The sequence below is a fragment of the Pelodiscus sinensis genome, chromosome 2, assembly GCF_052426305.1.
Source record: "Pelodiscus sinensis isolate ZL-2025 chromosome 2, ASM5242630v1, whole genome shotgun sequence".
NCBI classification, from domain to species: domain Eukaryota; kingdom Metazoa; phylum Chordata; order Testudines; family Trionychidae; genus Pelodiscus; species Pelodiscus sinensis.
In genome coordinates, this window is record NC_143053.1 from 153545532 (window position 1) to 153566760 (window position 21229).

General features: G+C 42.5%; 1 protein-coding gene across 5 annotated transcripts in view; it reads left to right on the forward strand.

Annotated features, from left to right (window-relative positions):
- The window catches only part of TMEM245 (transmembrane protein 245), a 158158-nt gene that overhangs the window by 56230 nt on the left and 80699 nt on the right, over positions 1-21229 (forward strand). For all 5 annotated transcript variants that reach the window (XR_012901837.2, XR_016348906.1, XM_075921638.2 and 2 more), the window contains 2 exons: positions 1452-1550; positions 9732-9863. Coding sequence is in view for 3 of the 5 variants with exons in the window: in XM_075921638.2 (XP_075777753.1) it covers positions 1452-1550; positions 9732-9863 (231 nt within the window). In the remaining 2 variants the exon portion in view is untranslated. The remainder of the gene's footprint in view (positions 1-1451; positions 1551-9731; positions 9864-21229) is intronic.

Genomic DNA, 21229 nt, shown 5'->3' on the forward strand with positions numbered 1-21229 from the left:
AAATGCCAGGGGTCCAAGTGGAGACAATGAGGAAAAGGGCAGGAGGGGAGGTGTCAGTGGGAGAGGAGACAGAGTGATGCTGGGAGAGGAGAGGGTAAGGGCACAGGAGGTTAGAGGGGGAAGGGAGAGGTGCTGGGAGAAGGCTTGAAAGAAGGGGTGGGCATGAGGAAGGCAGGGATGGAGCAAGGCATGTGTGAAGGCACGGGCATGAGGGGAATGGGGGAGAGGGTGGTGAGAGGGTGGGCACCAGGGAAAAAGGGGGCAGGGGTAGTGAGGGAAGGGGGAGGCACCAGGAGGATGCAGGGCTAAGGGAAGGTGCAGGTGCCAGGGAATTCTGGGGGTAAAGCAGAAGGGCAGACACCTGCAGGGGAGGGACCAACACCAGAAGAGAGGGGCAGGGCAGGTGTGTAGAGGGAGGTGTTGGGAGAGGGGATGAGGAGGGGTAGCTCACATGATCAGAGTGGGGCTACTAGAAGAGTGGGCACAGGGGGCAGAGGAAGGCTGATGGAGGGGGGCAGGTCTCAAGAGGGCTGAGGGCAGTGAGAAAGGCAGGAGTCAGGACAGCAGAGGCAGGTGAGCGGTTGGGGGGGAGCAGGCACCAGGGGAGCTGATGGAGCAAGGGGTGGAGACATGGCAGCAGAGGGAAAAGGTAGAGGTTTATGAGATATTTATTAATAACTTGGGTGCCACAGTGGCACATCCAAACAAGCCACATGAACTCAGTACTGGTGCACAACACAAAATTCATTCTGTTCATGGGAGGAAACTCTGAAGGAACACTTTCCCCAGCCTCTCCACCCCCGAGTTAATGTCACACACATTGGGTTAATGCAACTTCAGGATAGTTGCATGAGGGGGGGTTTGGTGAGGGCCAAATTAATACCTGTTGGTAGGAGGATGGTGGGAAAAGTCCTTGGAGGGGGACGTGTCACATGATACCTTTTACTTCTGGTTATGTGCCCATCTTGCCCCCAGAGGGTTACCTCCAGAGGTGTGGCCAATGGGGATCAGGGGCATGGTTAACAGGGGTCAGAGGTGTGGCTAGTGGGGGTCAAAGTAAATTTAAAAAAAATTCTTTGGGTGCACACCCTAATGAAATGTACTGCGCACGCCTATGGGTAAGGTGTTATGTGCAGTAAGCTGCAATATTTAAAATGCATGTTGTGTACTTGGAGACACTATTGACTTGCTTGGTATTTTTGGACCTTAGCCAACCCTTCAGTGAAAATCTAATGTGCAGAGCCCTGTAATCCATGGATATCTGCTTTATATCTGAGTATCCACATGCTTGGATGTCAATGCAGTTATCCGTGGCTCATTTTTGCAGATGTGAATGCGGATGCACATTTTTTTTAATCTGCTCAGGGCTCTACTAATGTTGATGGTTCTGGCTTTAAGTTCAGCTAACTTTAAGTTTTTTTTTAACATAATCAAGAATATCTATATTTTAGCTCCATAAGATATTGGGAGAGAAAGTGAACAACACGGCTGTGATTGAAAAACAAGTGTTAGAGCTCTGGGACAGACTTTATCACTCGTGGTTTGTGAAGGTGAGTAATTGATACCCATTACACATATCACTTTTTATGTTTGATTCAAGATAAGTTTTGAAAACATGCTAAGTAAGAAAGAGAGGTTTTAAAAAACTTGTAATGTGTAGTAAAAGAAATGAATGAAGTGTTATGATCAATGCACAAATGAGATCTCTCTAGAACCGGGTCATTAACCTTTTCAAACCTAACAGCCAAACTACATCAAAATTGAGAACAAGTGGTCAACAAAGAGCCAGTGTAAGTGTGCCCATTTTTGCATGACTGAAAATAGACAACTTATTATTATTGATAATTGATATGATCAGGGCTCGACGAACCGCGGCGAGATCATCTCGCCAGCCCCACACCATGCATGTGCCAGACCAGCACTGCGCATGCACGCTGCGCCGGTGAACGGGGTGAACGGCTGAAATCTACTCGCCACGGGCGAGTAGATATAGTGATTTGTCGAGCCCTGGATATGGTGATTAATAATGGCATAAATGAAACACTGTACTCACAGCCTTTATTTAATTGGACTTCTGCTACTGCTGGGGGTATACTTTGGGGGGGTGTAGGAGTCAAGTGCCTAGGTGTAGCAGGAGCTCAGAGCAGGGAGTTGGGGTGTGTGGGAGGTTCAGGAAGCAGGGTAGGGCACTGGAGAGAAAGGGGAGAGAAGTAGAATACATGTGGGGTTCCTCGCCAAACTACCTTATCTGGCCAGGGCTGGGCTGCTGCACCCAGGCAACAATGGCTGGATGAGGGGCTAGGCCAGGATCACCACAGCAGGATTATGGCCTTTCCTCCTACCCATTCCGCAGCAGCAGGGGGGTTGCTGCCAGCCTTTCCTGTGGACAGATGGGGACTAGACCGCAGGGACTGCCCCAGAATTGGGGCTGGGTACAGGATGCTGTGGCCATATGGGAACTGGGCACTGATTGGGGCCTTGTTGACAGCTGCCCGAGCAGGGCCGCTGGGGCTGTCCTGTGGAGTCTGCCCCAAGAGCATGGCAGCTGGGGACAGACCATGGCAGTCAGATGGGGGCAGGAGCTAGGTTGCCACAGCCACATGGAGGCATCTGCCACCACTAGCTCCTTTCACTATCCTGACTGGGAGTGCATAGGCATCCCCTACAGTGCGTCCTCAGCCAGCCCTATAAATGATCAGAGTGATTGAGCCAGCTTTTGTTGGAACCCAGCTGTTCCTTACTGGGGCGCACCACCTTACTTTCACCTGTGGTTAAAGGTGAAATAGACAAAAAAGACCATTTTGACATGAGTAATTATGCGTTTTTAAAATGTTGAATTTATTTTCATTTTACTTTAAAAAGTTGTGTATATTTAGGGAATAACAAAAGAGCCATATTTGGTTCTGTACTGATCCATATTTGGCTTGAGAGCCATAGGTTGTTGATCTCTGCTCTAGAATTAGGTTTCCAGTTCATCTAGAATATAATATGTATTTATATGTGCTACTTAAGCGAAGTTTGATGTCTGTTTTAGTATGTCAAACCTTTGCATTGAATTCTTATTCTTTGAAAGTAAAATGAAAGCTATTTGTATGTATATTTGCATAAATGAATTAAATATTTATTTGAATATGTAATATAATAACATAAATGAAACATTGTAATAATTGAATATTAAATACTAATTTGAATTTGTGACAAGCAGTTTTCTAGTTAAGTGTATTTCCATTGAATCTGAATTAAGTATGTGGTAGCATTCATATTATGGAAGATTCTGTATGCTGGAGTCTCTTAGAACACATCAGAGTGAACTTAATTTCATGTGCAATCAATACTCCTTTTACTTAAAACAAAATAAGGCAAGTAAGTAAAGAAACATCCATTAGACAATGCTATTATTGTTTTTCTATGTTTAAATTGTATACCTTTAAAAATTATAGCAACTTAGTAAAATTGCTCTTAATTTCATTGTGTGTGTGTGTGTGTGTGTGTGTGTGTGTGTGTGTGTGTGTGTATATATATAATTTAACTTTTCAAGGATTTTATTTTATTAAATTCATCTGAATATAAACCACTCCTAAAATGTTTGTAAATTTCTATGAAGCTTTCTATATTTCTGGTAATAATATTATCTTTGTAGGGTTGCCAGGTATCTGGTATTCTACTGGACAGTCTGGTATTTCCGCTCTTTGTCCAGTAAAAAATCAGAATACCGGACATGTGCAATGTCCGGTATCTCTAATTTTTCTCTGGCTGCACACCGGATGGAAACCTGGCGTGGGCAGGGGGAGCGGCTGGAAGGCGGGGCCACGATTGGTGCTGGGAGCCTGTGATTGCACAGACGCCTGGCGGGGGGAGTGGCTCGAACTCCCAGCCACTCCCCCCGTCCCCGCCAGGCTTCTGCGCAATCACAGGCTCCCAGCATTGATGGCGGCCCTGCCTCCCAGCCTAAGAGTCCTAGCTGGGAGGTGAGGCTGCGGTTGCCCCTCTGGGCGCTTCAGAGTCCTAGCCACTCCCCCTGCCTCTGCAAAGCTTCTGAAACACCCAGAGTGCTACCAGGAGGGGAGTCCCAGCTGGGAGGCGGGGCCGTGATTGCTGCACTGGTGGTGGTGGTGGTGGGGGGGAATTCCCTGCCACTCCCTCCCGCCCCGGCTAGGCTTCCGAAGCGCCCAGAGTGGCAATCGCTGCCCCCCCTCCCAGCTGGGGACTCCCAGGCTGGGAGGCGGGGCTGCCATTGGTGCTGAGAGCCTATGATTGCGCAGAAGCCTAGCGGGGGTGGGGGAGTGGCTGGGAGTCCCCCTCTCCACCAGGCTTCTGCGCAATGACAGGCTCCCAGCGCCAATCGTGGCCTCGCCTCCCAGCCTGGGAGTCCCCAGCTGGGAGGCAGGGTTGCTATTGCTGCTTATCTCGCATTCTTTTTTTTTTTTTTTTCCTCAGCCTAAAAATACCGGGTGTCCGGTATTTTTTGGGAGACCATCTGGCAACCCTATATCTTTGTGGAACTGTCAAAATAGAAAAGAAAATTGGGGCTGGTTTTCTTAAAGTGGGGTGGTAAGAGGTAAGCAGATCTGAGGTAGCAATGATCAGGCCCCTAATTTTCTTTAAAAGGTTTAAAAGATAAGCTTTTTGGTAGCAAATTACCACAGCAGGCATTTTTTGGTTGAAGAATAGGTTACATATACAGCAGAGTTACATTAATGATCTCAGAATTAGCCTCTCACGAACCAACAATAGAGAGGCTGTGGCCAGGTCCACACCCCTGCCCCTCAGGCTGCTGCTCCAGCCTTATACATGAGAACTGTGTCACCTTGTGACCTCAGGCTCCACTGGTCAGTGCAAGTTTATTAAGTAGTTTGCCACTCCCCCAGTGTGCAGTTTATTCACATTAGGCTTTGTAAACTGAGCTGAGATATTGCAAGTACTTGCAAAACATACTTGTTTAGTAAAATATAGAAAACATATTTATGAACTACAGAAAGATTTTAAATACGAGATAGGGGTAAAAGGTAAGAGATAGTTACCCTGAGAAAATAAAAAGTAAGCATGCATTCTAAATTCTTAACTTGATTTAGAAGAGCTGAATCAAACAGCTTTTCTTACTCTGACAAATGTTACAAACAGGTTACAATTTCTCAGTATGCAGGCTGGGTATTCTTTCCAGTCTTGAACCAAACTTCCCCAGTTAAGGGTCTGTTTTCCTCCCCTCATCTCAATACCAGCAAGCATGTCTGGAAAAGAGTCTAAGTGGTGAAGTCACTGCTCTTTTTTGTACCTTCCTTCAGGTGCTAGAAAGATCCTTACTGTAATGTGGGGGATCAGGCAGTGGCCATTTGTCTAGCATTTGCCATTGTGTACATTTTCGCCTCTGAGAAGCCTCTTTGACAGTGGATGATTGTGTGTTGATCCATTGATGCCTGTCTGGTTATGGATATTTGCAACATCAGAATGGTTATGGATATTTGCAACATCAGAATGTATTTCAGGAACATAAACAGCTCATAAATTTTACATACAATCCATCAAGATATTATTAAATGAATCAAGATTTATATTATGAGGTATCATTTTGTATCATGAACAAAACATAATTATGTGCTGGGGTGAATATGGACTTTCCAGAGTGCTACTGTGAGATGCAGTGTCAGTAGATAAACACAGACAAATTCAAGAATAAATATTAATTGTTTCTCTTATCAGTTAAAGGCTTGTGTCCAGGATTCTAGCACTTAACATGGCTTTGATAATTATTTAAGAGAATTGGCCCTGTTCACCATTTCAATCTTCTTTTAATATGTCCTTACAGGCTGCTTTCAGATCAGGCAGCCTGCTGGTTGCTTAACCCTCTCTGGCAGGGAATCAAGAAGGTGAGAAATAAACCAATATAGATAAGTAGCAAGATTGAAGAGAATTTTTGAGCCAAAAGTAATCCAGTGGAATCAGTAAATAGTATAAATTACAGCAAATAATATGTGAGAGCAATAACGGCCAAAGAGGATTTTGAAGAAGCAAGAGCTAAAGGGGTAAAAATGAAACCAGTTATTCTTTAAGAATATCAGAACTAGGAAGCCTGTGGGAGAATCAGTGGGTTTTACTGGATCACCAAAAGTCAAAGGGAGAAGTTAAGAAGCAGAAGGACATTGCTGAAAAACTAAGTGATTTCTTTGCACAGTGCTTAACCACAGGGGACGTTAAGCCTCTGTTTATCTGGTAAGAAAGGCAAAGCAGTATTAGTGACTCAAGTGCCATCATAATAAAAGATACTGGAACAAATTCTTCATTCAAAGAACAGCAAATTATCAGGCTCACATGATATGTATCAAAGTATTCTGAAGGAGCGTAGCTATAAAATGGTACAGAAAATACCTTTTCATTAAAAACTTTCTACAGGATTGGAAGTTATCAAATGTGCATACACTTAACCTAGATCCATAGTGATTTTGTTTATTTGTTTAAAAAGCAGTAAGGCTTGCATTTATACCTGACAGATTGGTTGGAACTAATTACAAACAGGTAATAAAACCTGGGGTCACAATATTACTTGGGGGTTACACGTTTTGTAATGTAAGTTGACTAAGCTTGTTGGATGTGGAAGAGTTCCTTACCTTACCTCATTCTACAAGCTTTCTGTATGCCATCATCCTCTATTTCAGGCATTCCCTACCAGTGCCCTCAGTCTTTCCCTGTCAGGTTTCCGTGGCCCTCTGTTCTTCCCTTTTCCCTTACCACGGTGTCTCATTTTCCGTGGTCCCAGAGGCTGTGTGTGCACTCTATGCCTTTCTGCTATTAGTTGTTCTCTGTTTACCCCTGTTGTGGCAGGGGTTTGGTGTGCTCCCTTATTCCTGATATCCTCCCCCCACTAATACTACTTTGTATATCACCAATGGAAGGAGCTCTGTGTATCCCATTCCTCCAGTCTTACCCTTCAAGGAGTGAGATGATCCTTACCCATGCCATAATCTATATGCATGCCTCGGCTCCATAATACCTTCTTGACCTTCATTCCACCTCCCTGCTCCCCTTATTTCTCTTCAGTCTGAAAGATAAATCATTCAGGCTATCTACATGTTCTTTGCTACTGAGAGAATGGACAGGTGTATTGTATGCTGGAAGAAAATAAGAGTATCGTTAGTAGATAACAGTGGCTTCATGGAATCTAACTAAGCATGTCCATTTTGGAAGATTTAGAAAGCTTGACCTTTAAACTGATACTGTGATGCAACCTTAATTATAGTATTACTGCTGCATCATTACAATTAAAGATCAGGAATGATAGGTGAGCAGGGAGTTAGCAGGACTCCAAGGAACTTCAGTGAGTTAACAAAACTAGGTGAATTTGCATCAAGATGGCAGACTAATGATTTTGGTATGTTAAAAGTAAAATAATGCACATTTTAAAAAACCAACCTACTCCTACACCTTATAGGACTATATTAATGAATCAGCTGACACACAGCTCTCTCTCTTAACTGTGAACAGTTCAAGGAAAACCTTTGCTTGGGGTGCATCTAAGGTCAAAAAACAAATAAAATATTAGGAAGCAGAAGCTACTGTGTTGAGAATAAAACAAAATAATGTTATACCATTATATGAATTGCTTGAAATAGTTGAGGTAACTATGTATCAGAAGAAATTGGAGATTCTGAAAAGGTCAACAAATTGTTAGCATTGAAAAACTCATATGAAAACAGTTTGTGAAGACAGGGATTGTTTGCTTTTAAAGGGAGTTGAAGAAGAGGTGATTTTAAAAAAGAAAATAGATAAGGTAGAGAGCAGATGATCCCTCCTGTGTCTGAACCGAATAAGGAAAAATTCAGTGAAAGGCAGTAAATTCAAAACCAATAAAAGGAAATATTACTTCATCCACTTTTCTACTTGAACAGATAACGTCTGTTGAATTCGTTGATGCAGAATGTTATTGGGGGCCAAGAACCTGGCAAGATTCAAAAAGGGATTGAACATTTATATAAAGGGTTTTAATGTGGCCTCTAATTGTTCGATTTTAAGATTAGACCTATTATAGCAAGCTGATTGTCGTATATTTGCCTTATTTGTAATATGTACAGTTAAGTTTTGTGAATTGATAATTTAAAATCCAATTCAGTGCCATCAGAAGTCACTCAACTGGGTGGCACTCAACTGGTTTCTGCGATCATTCGATCAGCTCTTACATGCCCCAAAATCTATTGCATGACCAAACTAAGGCTTAAAAAATGGGCACCTCAGGAGGAATGGTCAATTATTTAAGCTTGCACTTGCTTTTTCCACCAAGGACAATATTGGAAAAAAAATAGTATGCCACTTTCATTAAGTTGTGTAGGTATTCATGTGCAAAATATTAAACAATAAAAATAGCTAAAATTAATCCACACCTAGGCTTCAACAGATAACATCTGGTTAAACTGAATGGGTGCGGTTCACACTTCTCAAATTTTTTTCACTGTTTTCCGTCATTTACTTAACCCCTTTGAAGGCTTTCTTCTCAACCAGATAGGCTGGTGACTTGATACATGTGCTAGATGAAAGCTTAAATTCTGGAGCACAAGAATTGCACTTGAGAGGATAGGATTGTCTTTCCAAATTGTTGTGAACCAGATCAAATTAAACCCTTTTTCGACATGAGAAACACTTTCCTCCAAAACCACTTCAATAGATGTACACACTAAGGCTATGTCTACATTGCGCATTCTTGCGCAAGAAGATATGTAAATGAGGTACAGCGATGAATATTGCCCCACCTCATTTGCATACCTAATGAACCATCAGTTTTGCGCAAACACCTCCCCCGCGCAAGAGATGTTCTTTCTGAAAATAAGCGGCAGAACAGCTCTTGTGCACGAGGAGTGTAGACTGCTCCTTCTTGTGCAAAAGCCCCTTGTGCAAAATGGTGGCTCATTAGGTAATCAAATGAGGTGCAGAGATATTAATCACCGTGCCTCATTTGCATATCTTCTTGCAAAAGAATGTGCAACATAGACGTAGCCTAAAGGAATTCTTAAACTTCATTCTGGGGCAGTTTTTCAAGGTAATGTTTAACAGCTAATAAAGGGGAACATAAATATATTAAAAACTTAAATACATAAACACTTATATATTTGTGAAAGTGCAGTTGGAAGTGTCTTGTGCAAATGGTCTCAAGTTGCAATGCAGGAGGTTTAGGTTGGATATTAGGAAAAAACTATTTAACTAGAAAGGTGGTGAAGCACTGGAATGGGTTACCTAGTAGAAATGGAGATTCCACCATGTCTCAGGTTGTCCTGGCTTGACAAAGCCCTGATGAGGACTGGCCCTGCTTTTAGCAGACTCGATAACCTCCTGAGGTCTCCTCCAACCCTATGATCTAAGCTATGTACTGGACATGCACTCTCTCTAAATTAAGTCCCAGTAGCTTGTTTTGGTAAATTGCTATGGCTATGTCTACATTACAGCGGGGATTGATGCTCTGAGATTGATCCACAACTGGTTAATTTAGTGGGTTTAGTGAAGACCACCAAATCAACCATAGATTAACTGTACTCAATGCCCAATGAGAAGAGGAAGGTAAGTTGATGGGAACGTTTCTTCTATCAACCCTCTGTGATGTAAACCCCTTGCTAATTCAACCTGCGTTATGTCAACTCAAGCTATTTTTCTCTCAAAGCTGGAGTTGTGTATTTTAGGTTGACTTTCTGTGGTAGTGTAAACATTGGCTACAACTTAATTTCTGTCTTAAATCTGTTGGTTTTATTTTTCAGAATGTAACATATTCTGGAAGACACAAAGGACAAAAGTTGCATATAAATCGTCAGAACAGCTGGCTGGGTGACATTCTGGACTGGCAAGATATTGCTTCTTTTGTTCATGAGAACATCGAGACATTTCTTTCAGTATGTATCTTTTTTGATCAATTCAACTGTTCATGAATATTCTCTTAGTACAGATCTGAACATCTAACGTGATTTTCTTCCTTTACAATAATGCAATACTCAAGAGTGCATGAAAAGTTAGAGGCAAAAGGAACTGTACCTGTCTGAGAGCCCCACCCCCGCAACCCTGCTGGGCATGCTCCAACTGGAGGACCAGTATAAAGGCCAGTAGAGCAGCACAGTCAGGGCTGACCACTATAGAAGAAGGAGCTGCTGCCAGAATTCAGGAGGAGAAGGGGGAGGAGCAGCAGCAAATAGACGCTGCAGCAGATGTCAGCCAGTGGAGACAGGCTGGGGAAGCTCCCAGTCTGGATGAGGCAAGTGGGGAAGATGCTGGCGATTGTGAACCAGGTAGGAAATAGACCAGGACGAGGAGCTGGAGACCCCGAGAGCTCAGTGTGTTGCAGGCGGATTCTCCGCTGAGCTAATAGTAGGATGCACCCACCACTGATAGGGCCCTGGCCTGGGACCCAGTGGAGAGGGAGGGCCCGGGTCCCCATACTCCACCTTCATTATACCCTGAAAGGATACTACTGTGGTGACTACTAACTTTGGCCGCCAGGCCTTATGGCCCTGTGAACTGGAGGCTGCTATAGACTCAGGCTGCTGCTCCAACAGATGGTGACCCAGCAACAACTGCAGGCGACACAACAATAGGAGCAGCAACAGCAAAGGGAACTTGCTGCACAACAGCAGGCTCAGCAGGATCAATGGATGCACGAGAAGATGATGCTGTGGCAGACTGCACCACCTCCCGTCCCTAGCCCTGCTGATGATGGTGCTGGGGGTGGCCTATGAGGGTTGCCCATATGACTCACAAAGTTGGGACCCCACGATGACCTTGAAGCCTACCAAATGATGTTTGAGTGGATCACTGCCATTGCAGAATGTTCACCAGAGCACTAGGTCACATTACTGTTACCTTACCTAATAGGTCCTGTTCAGATGGCCTACTGGAACCTGGACCCCCCATGAGACACTGGAGTACCCCCTGGGTTAAGGCAGCCATATTAGATTATGCTGGGGTCAGCCCCAAGATGTACTGCCAGCAGCTGTGACAGGAGTGGTACCCTACAGGAGCCAGGCCCAGAGCGATGGCTCAGCAAATCTAGGATCTCTATTGGCAATGGCTGGAACCAGACCAACAGACAGCAGCACAAGTAGCAGAACTGTTAGCCCTGGAGCAGTTTGTGCAGGTCCTGTCTAAGGGTGGGAAAGAGTGGGTGCAATGGCACCTCTCTAAGACCCTTGCCAATGCTGTCTCCTTGACAGAGTACTGTATGGCGGCTGATGAGCCCACAAAGCTGGATCAGAAACCAGAGAGTCCGAGGGCCCAGAGCAAGCAGCAGGACAGGGGGCTTGCGAAGGCTAATGGAGGGAGGTAACCCTCCCATGTCAGCCCACTATGGCAACTCAGTGCATCCTCATCCAAAGGAGCCTTTTGGGATACCTTTGGAAGAGGAGGGATAGACCCACTAAGAGAGCGGAGGGCTTCGCTCAAAGAGGCTTCACCTATAGGACAAAGTCATGGCTGCTGCTATGAGTGTGGCCAGAAGGGACATTTCCAGAGGACTGCATTTATGGGTGGGTGCTGGTGGCAGGATCACGGGCCAGGAAGAGACCATGCCAATATAGTGGTCTTGGTAAGGGTTAAGGGAATGCTTGTCATGGCGTTGATGGACTCTGGGTACAGCCAAACCCTCATCCAGGCAGGATTGACTTCTCTACCAAACAAACTGGGCCACCTGGTGCAGTTACAATGCATCGATGGGGATGTGAAATAGTATCTAATGGCCTGGATGAATCTGGTGGCCAGGCAACAGGAAGAACGACGCTGAGTGGTGGTGGTTCAGAAATTAGCCTACCCATTGTCTTAGGGTGCAGTTGGCCTGAATTTCCAGATTTCCTGAGAAGTGACAATATTCAGGTCAGGAAAACGAAAGCTCCTCAATGCATTTGGATGGCGCTGATGGGATGAGCCCCACTGGACAACCCAGGTGAAGGTTCCTCAGGGACCCTGAAGACAGATAGATCTGGGCACAAGCCCGTGGCAGCACCAGACAATCCAATGCAAGCGGTATTGGACCTTGAAAGAGATTTCCTTGAGGAACAGAGGAGTGACCTGATCCTCAGTTGAGCTGGAAGCAGGTAGCAGAACTGCCCTCAGGAAGCGATCTGCCATGACGGCAATCTCAGGGTCCCTGGTTTGAGGTCTGCAAAGACCTTTTGTACCAGCAGGCCCAGGACCCACAAACCAAGACAGACGTTTGCCATCTGTTAGTTCCACGGAGGTTCTGGCAGAGGTTACTATGCCTAGCGCATGCAGTGCCCTGGGCAGGGAATTTGGGAAGAAAGAAGACATTACAAAGAATAGCTCAGTGGATTTTTTAGCCAGGGATACACCAGCATGTCTGCGACTACTGTGCATCCTGCCTTGAATGTCAGAGGACCAGCCTTGAAGAAGTCTTGTGGGCGCTACTGGTAGTTGGGACTCCTTTTGAATGGATAGGCTTGGTCCTCGTGGGACCCTTGGAGATGAGCAGTAATGGGCATAGATACATCATGGTTATAGTGGACTATGCCACGCATTGCCCCAAAGCTGTCCCCTTGTGAGCTGCTACCTCCCCCGCTATAGCTGAGCTCCTGAAAGTATTTGCCAGGGTGGGCCTACCAAGGGAGATATTAACTGACCAGGGAACTAACATGATCTCAAGGGGCCTGTTAGAGTTAATGACCTGCCTTGGACGGGTGCTGGGTCTAAGACTGTGGTGACTGCCTTTTAAAGGTAGTAAAAGCCACCCAGCTATTACTACATTTAAACTGCAGAGCCACAGGGGGCATAGCTCTCAGACTCAGCATGAGCCAGGACTGAACTGGGTTGCTCAGTCCTGGTTTGTGCCAGGTCTAGAGACCATGCGGACAGGGGCTGCTGCTGGAGCAGCCTGTTTGCGATTAGCCCAGGCTGCTGCAGACAGGGGCTGCTGCCAAGAAGCAAGTCCTGTCTATGGTGGCCTGGGCTGTCTGCAAACATAGGCTATTCTGGCAGCAGCCCCTGTCCATGGGGGTTCCCAGGCTACACAGTGGAGACGGTGCCAGGAGGCTCTTAAGCAGTCTCTCCCAGGTCACCCCCTGCTGCCTCTGATACAGAGGCACCAAGAGGTGGTAGAGGAAATGTGAGTAGTTGGCTACTCGACTAGTTGCTTACATCACTAATCTCTCCTGCTTTAAACCTGTCCCCTCCCAATAAATCTCATTGTTGCAATATTACTGTGTTGGGTTCAAGTAAGTTTTTAATTTCTGTAAAGCTTTTTTTTTTCTTTTTACTTTCTTGAAGATAATTACAGTAATATGAATCTCTGGCTACTCTTGTGGTCAAATATTAATTTGCTTCTCTCCCTTCCCAATAAATTCATATTGCTCCTTTTCTGTGGCATAGTTCCTTTCTCACCTCTCTTGGATCATTAATTACTGTTCTTATTCTTATTAGGAATTTATGCCATTAAAAAACACTTTTTGTGGGGGAAGGTGGCGAGTCCCTTTTTTGCCTGGCAAGTAGGGTTTTACATAATTTGTCGACCTCTGATCATTACAGTTGTCTTTGAAGTAAATTTTACCACTTGCCTATCACTGAGGAGAAAGCAAAAAAGTTGAATTAAAATGGCCTATATTTTTGTTTTCAAGCTCCTAAAAAGGAAATAAATGTTTAAGCTTAGTTGAAAAATGCTAATATGGCAACAGCAGACTTAAAAGGTTTTCTATAAGACTAACTTGACCCAACGTAACTTTTTTTTTTTGTTAAATTCAGTCTATTTAAGTCATAGCTGAAGGAAATATTGATCAAAGGGTTGAGAGGTTGGTTCCTTAACCTCGTTTTTAAAAATTGTTATTCATTGTTTTGAAAGCAGCTTATTCTTTGTGAAAGTTCTCTGAAGAATGAAATTAATATTTTACACTGTGTGGTTCCCTGAATTAATGCACTGGTCTTCTCACCTCTTCAAGAAAAACTTTTTTTACATTGAAACCAATTCAGACTGAAGCAACTAACTTGTACTTAAATGGCCTGTTAGGTCAAGAATTGTTAACATGCAGAATCCCTACTTTAATGTAGTGATAGAAATGTAGCCGTGTTAGTCTGGGGTAGTTGAAGCAAAATGCAGGACAATGTAGCACTTTAAAGACTAACAAGATGGTTTATGCGCAGGAATATGATATGCGCATCCAGAAATATAATCTATGCTATCATGTGCCGAAAGTGTCCGTCTGCTATGTACATTGGACAAACATCTCAGACACTTCGCCAAAGGATTAATGCCCACAAAACAGATATCAGACAAGATCACAAAGAGAAAACAGTTTCTTGCCACTTTAACCAGAAAGGACACTCTCTAAATGACTTAGCCACCTGCATTCTGCTACAAAGACCTTTTACATCTGCACTTGAAAGGGAATCCTCTGAACTGTCATTCATGTTAAAATTCGACACCTGCCAACAAGGACTTAACAAGAATTTGAACTTTCTCACCCATTACCAAGACAGTTTCCCCAATTATCACCTGTAATACCATTAACTCACAAACATCCCACTCTCCCTACCTTTAATATCAGCAATTCACAGACACTTACCTTCCTTCCTCCCCCTTCCCACCCCCCCGCATCCCCCTTCTGTTCTGCAATGTGATTTGTCCTTTTCATATTTGTTCATTTTTTTAATTGTATCCTTTGGTATATATGGTTGTGACTACTTTCTTCCACTATTTGATCTGAGGAAGTGGGTCTGGCCCACGAAAGCTCATCATCTAATAAACCATCTTGTTAGTCTTTAAAGTGCTACATTGTCCTGCATTTTACTTTAATGTAGGTACTTTGAAATTCTTGACTTGATCACTATAAAACAAGAACAAAAAATGTTACTGTTTGTCTATCTCAGAAAATAACTTCTCTGCTAACATTCAGCATTTCTTGTGGAGGTAATTTAAACTAAAGCTTCCCCTGTGGCACATCTTGTCATGAACTGGTAGGTATGTATTCATTCCTTATATCTTGTGTTTCTAAAGATGTTACAGTTTTGACTCCTGAATATTAAGCAGGATGAAAGTAACTCAAGGGAAACTTACTTCAGTGAACCTTTTACAGAAATGATTTGTTTAACCCCTTCTTTATGTTGACTTAAGCATGCATGAGACACACTTCTTTGACCTTGCCTTTGATAAATAAAAATGTACGGCATGGTGTGTGTGTGTGTGTGTGTTTTTTTTTTTTTTTTTTAAATCCATATGCAATATCACACCTAGCAAGAGACCTGGAGAAGGAAACATACTTGAATGTGCTAATTCATGTCATTTAATGCATTGCTGGGAAGTGCTTGGATACCATGGTAATATGAGTGTTATAATAACCTGAATAGACTAGAATGACTATGAATTCAATGAAGATGAGGATAAGGGCTGAAATCTAAAAATAAGCATTTAAAAACACATACAATTTCTGCTATATCAGTGTGTTTTCTTTTCAGTTCTGGTTTAGCAGTAAGAAAAACCTGCAATTGACTTGATTTCCTGTTTATAATTGTGAACTCACAACTTATCCTCAGTTACAGGAAACACCTGTACCTTCTCTCTACACTCATGTGCTTTATGATATCCTGTAGACATCATAGCATAGTGCGAAGCTGTAAATTCTGAATCTGTGTGCTTTCTGTGCAACATTCCCTTCTTGGCTCCTGTGTACACAATCCCTTATATAAGTTTTATTCCCTCTGATATTGCAAACTCAGAAATAGATGAAACTCTGATTGTGTGCCACTAGGGCATTGATTCTTGGACATAATAAATGGTTTTGTTTGTTAAGGCCAGTATTACGGAGGTGAGGATGTTTCAATCTAGTATGCAGTAGTACTTTTGAGATGTTAAAGGTTTTAAGGCAAGTAATAACCTTTTATTTAGCTGGTGATTAATTATTCAGTAGAAGGGTTTTGCTAGGGAAGCTAGGAACTCACTAGCAGACTAAATGAGTCCCCAAGGAGCAGTAGCAGTAGCTTAAACTTTTTCTTTAAGATGATCTTTGCATTTTCAAACTTCTAGGCTGCAACCCAGATTTGAAAACTTACGGAAAGCCAGCACTTACTTGGGACTCTTTAAGTGTTCTGTAGGACACGAATACTAAAAGTAACAACAAGCCTATAATTTTATTGTAATTCAAACTATTTTAAGAAAAAAGAATGAGAACTGCTTTTCTGTAGGCATGTCTACTCATAGAACTATGCTGCGGTTAGATGCTCGCAGCTGACCCATGCCTGTTGACGTGGGATCGGGGAGCTGGGGCTGTGGGACTGTTTCATTGCAGTGTAGACTGACCTTCACACCTCACAGGATACTGCAGCTTGTGCTCCACCTCAAACCCCAATATCTGCACCACAATTAAACAGCCTTGAGCCCAAATCCCATAATCCATGTCAGCTGACATGGACCAGCCATATGTTTTTAATTGCACTGTAGAAATGCCCTAAAACGTTCTAAAGCTCTGCAGATAATTCTGGATGCATTCTAAAGGTGTGGACATGCAGATGCAACTCTATTTAGTAATAAGAAACCTCTCTTTCTCCTTCATTGGAGTCCTAATGAGTACTCTTCATTTTTAAGAGACGGGAAGCCCTAAAAGCAGGTGATAGAGAAGACACAGTCATAGGATATGTAAATGAATTAAGAGAATTAGCATTCTGTTACATGCTGAAAGACTACCATAATAGGCTCCCAGATGTACTATTCAGAAGAAGAGATATACTATAACTGGAAGTTCAGTATGCTGCTTTATTTGTAATGCAGGCTAATATAACATGAACATGTTTGATAAATGTCAGTATAATACCAATGTAGCTCAAAAGGGCTGGTATATTTCACAGAACTTCATATGCTTGGTTAAAATTTGACATTTATAGGTATTTATTACATTAAGGTCCCCCCCCCCCCAAGGGAGAATGTGTTACTTTGTACTGTCAAAATGTTTAAGATAAAATTTGCAAAATGGCCTACATCTCACATTGTTCAAAAGCAGTTTAAATTCTTTGGAGCCTGAGCTTCCATCATGTTTCTACTTTGAACTGTACTCCGTAGTCAAGAGCAGAAATAGTAGCATGGATCCATTTTCCAGTGATCTGTTTATTGTAAGCAGTGCTTTTCTTGTAAGAAAAAAGATGCCGGTATTCTGGGGCAAACTTATTGAGCAAAAAAAGGAAGACTTGTTGAGCCAAAAAAAAAAACCCGTACTGGGGGCAAAAATTGGGTCACGGTCCCTTTAAGAGCCATAGTGCCGGGCTGGGAGCCAGAAGAAAAAACACTGCATGTCCCAAGCAAATTTCTGTCAGGAGCCGAGCTGCCCCAGGATAACAGATGCCGGTACGCGCAGGGGAAATCCCATTCCCTTTCTGTGGGCTGGGAAAATAGGTGATGGTACGCCGTTCTGGGCAGTACCATCACAAAAAAAGCACTGATTGTAAGTATAAATCATGGCCTGTACTAGCCCTACTCCTGATATGTACAAGGAGAAGGAAAAGGTTCTGATTCCTGCCTCCAGGTTCTCTTCCTGATTTCTCTCTAAGGCTATGTCTACACTGGGAAGATTTGGCGACAAAAGTGCTATCTACATGCAAAGGTTGGCAAACTTGAAAACCGCTCCAACTAGTTTTTCTGCCTCCCATTTTAAACATTTCATGGCCACATTGCTAGCTCCCCCATTGACCGACAGAGCAAAGCAACGTGGGTAAGCATCTCACAGGTCAGTGTTGTGGGAAGGCAGAGCTGATCCCTGCACATCTTGGAATTTTCGAGTTCTCCCACTGCCTCCTCAGCTGTAGGGAGCAGCATCGTGAATAGTTCTGTCAGCAATCCATGCTGAGGAATGTCAAAGCAGCACCGTAGTCTTTCCAGCCTTCCCCTTGCAGCAGCAGTCTGCCTGCTGCTATGTTTCTAGCAGGGCAGAATGGGAGCATTCCAATGATTTGCTCTTTTTGTTTGATCCCCAAATAAAGCAGCTCACTCAGCTGTCATAATTCCTTGAGCTTTGAAAGGGGAGGGGGCGTATGCCTGCAGGGCAGCAGAGATCACAAAACACTGAGCACAGCCATCAGGGCCGGCATTGTGGAATACTGGCTCTTTGACAAAAAAGGGAGGAGAAAAGACAAAAGTCTCTTGCAATGGTTTAAGTTTCTTGTTGCCAAAACTGGGTGATTTTCCTGACAAAAGTTGCATGATAGTGTGTACATTCTCACTGTTTTGTCAACAAAAGCTAGTTTTTGGTGACGAAACATCCCAGGGTAGACAAGGCCTTAAGACTATCCTTTCAGACAAATGGTCCCTGCTTATCACATAGCCAGCTCTTCAAGATTCAACATTTGAAAAAAGGAAATAGTCATTTCTTTTTCTGAATTATTCAGAAAGAAGAGTCATTCCATGTCTGTTACTTTTATAGTTTAAAAAAAAAATCATGCTGGGATCCTTGAGAGCAAAATGACCCTTTCTAAACTTATGAATAAATACTTGAAGCTTTCCAGATGATGAGAGACCTGGCTTATATCTCCTTAGATTGATTCTCTAGCTGCTTTCATAAAGTCATCCATCTTTACACTAGCACTTAATATTGTCAGAGATGTCCTGGACTGGAAGAATAGGGCACTCTGTTACAACTTTCAGTAAGCTGCACCTATTTAGGATACTTTAGCTATTTTTGTTCCAATTCAAAAGCCTGCATAGTGTATTTATGTTCCAATTTGAGTTATTTAAATAGAAAAATTGAGATATGAAAGTAATCCAAGTGTTAAAACTGTGTTTTGGCCCTGGGTCAGCAATCCAGACCTCACATAATAGGAAAATCTTAATTCTAATGGCGTAAGATGTTTTTCCTAAAGAAAGAGGTCTTGGTTTGTCCTACAGCATTGCACTATAATCACGTAAGACGAATATATTTGTGTCTGTAGTAACACATGCTTATTTGGTAGACTTATTGTACCCAACTTTCCTCTAGGGCAGTTCTACATTTTTCTTTTTCTTTTATTTACAGCATAATACATCTATACCAAATATTTTGCACAAAGTCCTACACCTGGTTTCTACTATAAACCTCTTTTTGCTGCTATTTCTAAATTAAGAGTATGATGCATCTTGTAAAAAACTGATAAACTATTTTTCATAATAGTTGTGGTTTTGTATTTGATTTTCTTGGCTTTAATATCTGTTAATAAATATGAATGAAATGTTTACAACCAAACCAGAAATTATGTGAAACTCACCTTGTTTAAGATGTTTGACAGATTCAAACTCAGACCAGATTGGTCAAATGATTTAGAAATCTGTCTTACATGTGTGGGACAATTTATAGTGTACATGTTTAACCATTTAACCATGTGGTGTTTAAGATTAAGTCCAGTGTTGCTTTGAGTTTTTGAGATTGTTAGAACCTTATATTTGAGAGGGGCAAAGCCATGTGAATTAAGACTGATGAAGGTGTTGGCACAATTCCTGAAAAGGGATTCTTTTGAGTTTTGCGTAGCTCCATAGTACTATGTTCTTTGAATACTGTACTGAGATATTAAGAGGGCTGTGTTTAAAGTAGCTTGGGGGCAAGGGCTGAATTAATATTAAATAACTCAAATTTTGGCAGTTTGTTAATTGAATATGAATATACACAGTGGGTATATTCTAGACCCTGCATGGGGAAAAATTATTCATGCATAGCTAGTGTTAAATATATTTCAGGAAATGAATTAATGACATGCTTTGTTTAAGAATCTTTATAGGTTTTTATGCCATGGTCCTCACTGTAGTATATTACTACTTTCCAGTGGCACACAAAACTAGTGACTAGCATCTACCATGTGTTTATACTTTCTCTCCCCAGGGAGAAAACTGCAGTGGAGTTATTGGTTTTGGACTTTTTATAATATAATTAGCGATATGTTGCAATATTGTTAGAGAAAGCAAGATGAAAGAAATCTGCTTTACAGTTAAAGCAGAAGGTGGTGAGGTTTGTGATGGTTCTTGTGGGAGTTAATGTCATAATCTTAGGCAGGGCCTGGAGAAAGCACCCTCTTCTGAACAGATAAGCTTTATACTTATTGTAGGAAGTTCCATTATGACAGAGGAGCAAAGCTGTCAACTGCAGTCTTCATTTATACCCAGGCCCAAACCATTGAGTATCTTGAAAGTAAGAACTGAGAACTTGAACTTCTCTAGGAAGTCATTTGAGGATGAGTTTGAAGTATTTGTAATAACCAATGTTGGTGGGGTGACATTCTGCAAGTCTGTGTACCAGTTAGCTTCTTTTGCTCAGGCTTCACTCTCAGGTACATTAAAATACTGTAGTTCAGCCTAGAGTTGTCCCAGTTGTGAATAACTTCACGTATTGTGCATAGGAATTGAGAATAAAACCCATTATATAGCTAAATTTTTCACTTTGACTAATCCAATAGATTGTGTGGAAATTATTAATGCTGAAATCACTAATTGCATTTTCCAGTAACTATTATTACTAATTTAAAATCTGATTTTTTTTCAATCCGATTTAGTTCCTTTCCTCACCCAAGTTGTAATTTCATCATGCACTGGAAAGACTTTGTTGCAATTTTTGATCAGAATGTTCATAGAATCATAGAATACTAGGACTGGAAGGGACCTCGAGAGGTCATCGAGTCCAGTCCCCTGCCCTCATGGCAGGACCAAATACTGTCTAGAGCATCCCTGATAGACATTTATCTAACCTACTCTTAAATATCTCCACAGATGGAGGTCTACAACCTCCTTGGGCAATTTATTCCAGTGTTTAACTACCCTGACAGTTAGGAACTTTTTCCTAATGTCCAACCTAAACCTCCCTTGCTGCAGTTTAAACCCATTGCTTCTTGTTCTATCCCCAGAGGCCAAGATGAAGAAATTTTCTCCTTTCTCCTTATGACACCCTTTTAGATACCTGAAAACTGCTACCATGTCCCCCCTCAATCTTCTCTTCTCTAAACTAAACAAACCTAATTCCTTCAGCCTGCCCTCATAGGTCATGTTCTCTAGACCTTTAATCATTCTCGTTGCTCTTCTCTGGACCCTCTCCAATTTCTCCACATCTTTCTTGAATGCGGTGCCCAGACCTGTACACAATAGTCCAGTTGAGGCCTAACCAGCGCAGAATAGAGCGGAAGAATGACTTCTTGTGTCTTGCTTACAACACACCTGTTAATGCATCCCAGAATCATGTTTGCTTTCTTTGCAACAGCATCACACTGCTGACTCATATTCAACTTATGGTCCACTATAACCCCTAGATCCCTTTCTGCTGTACTCCTTCCC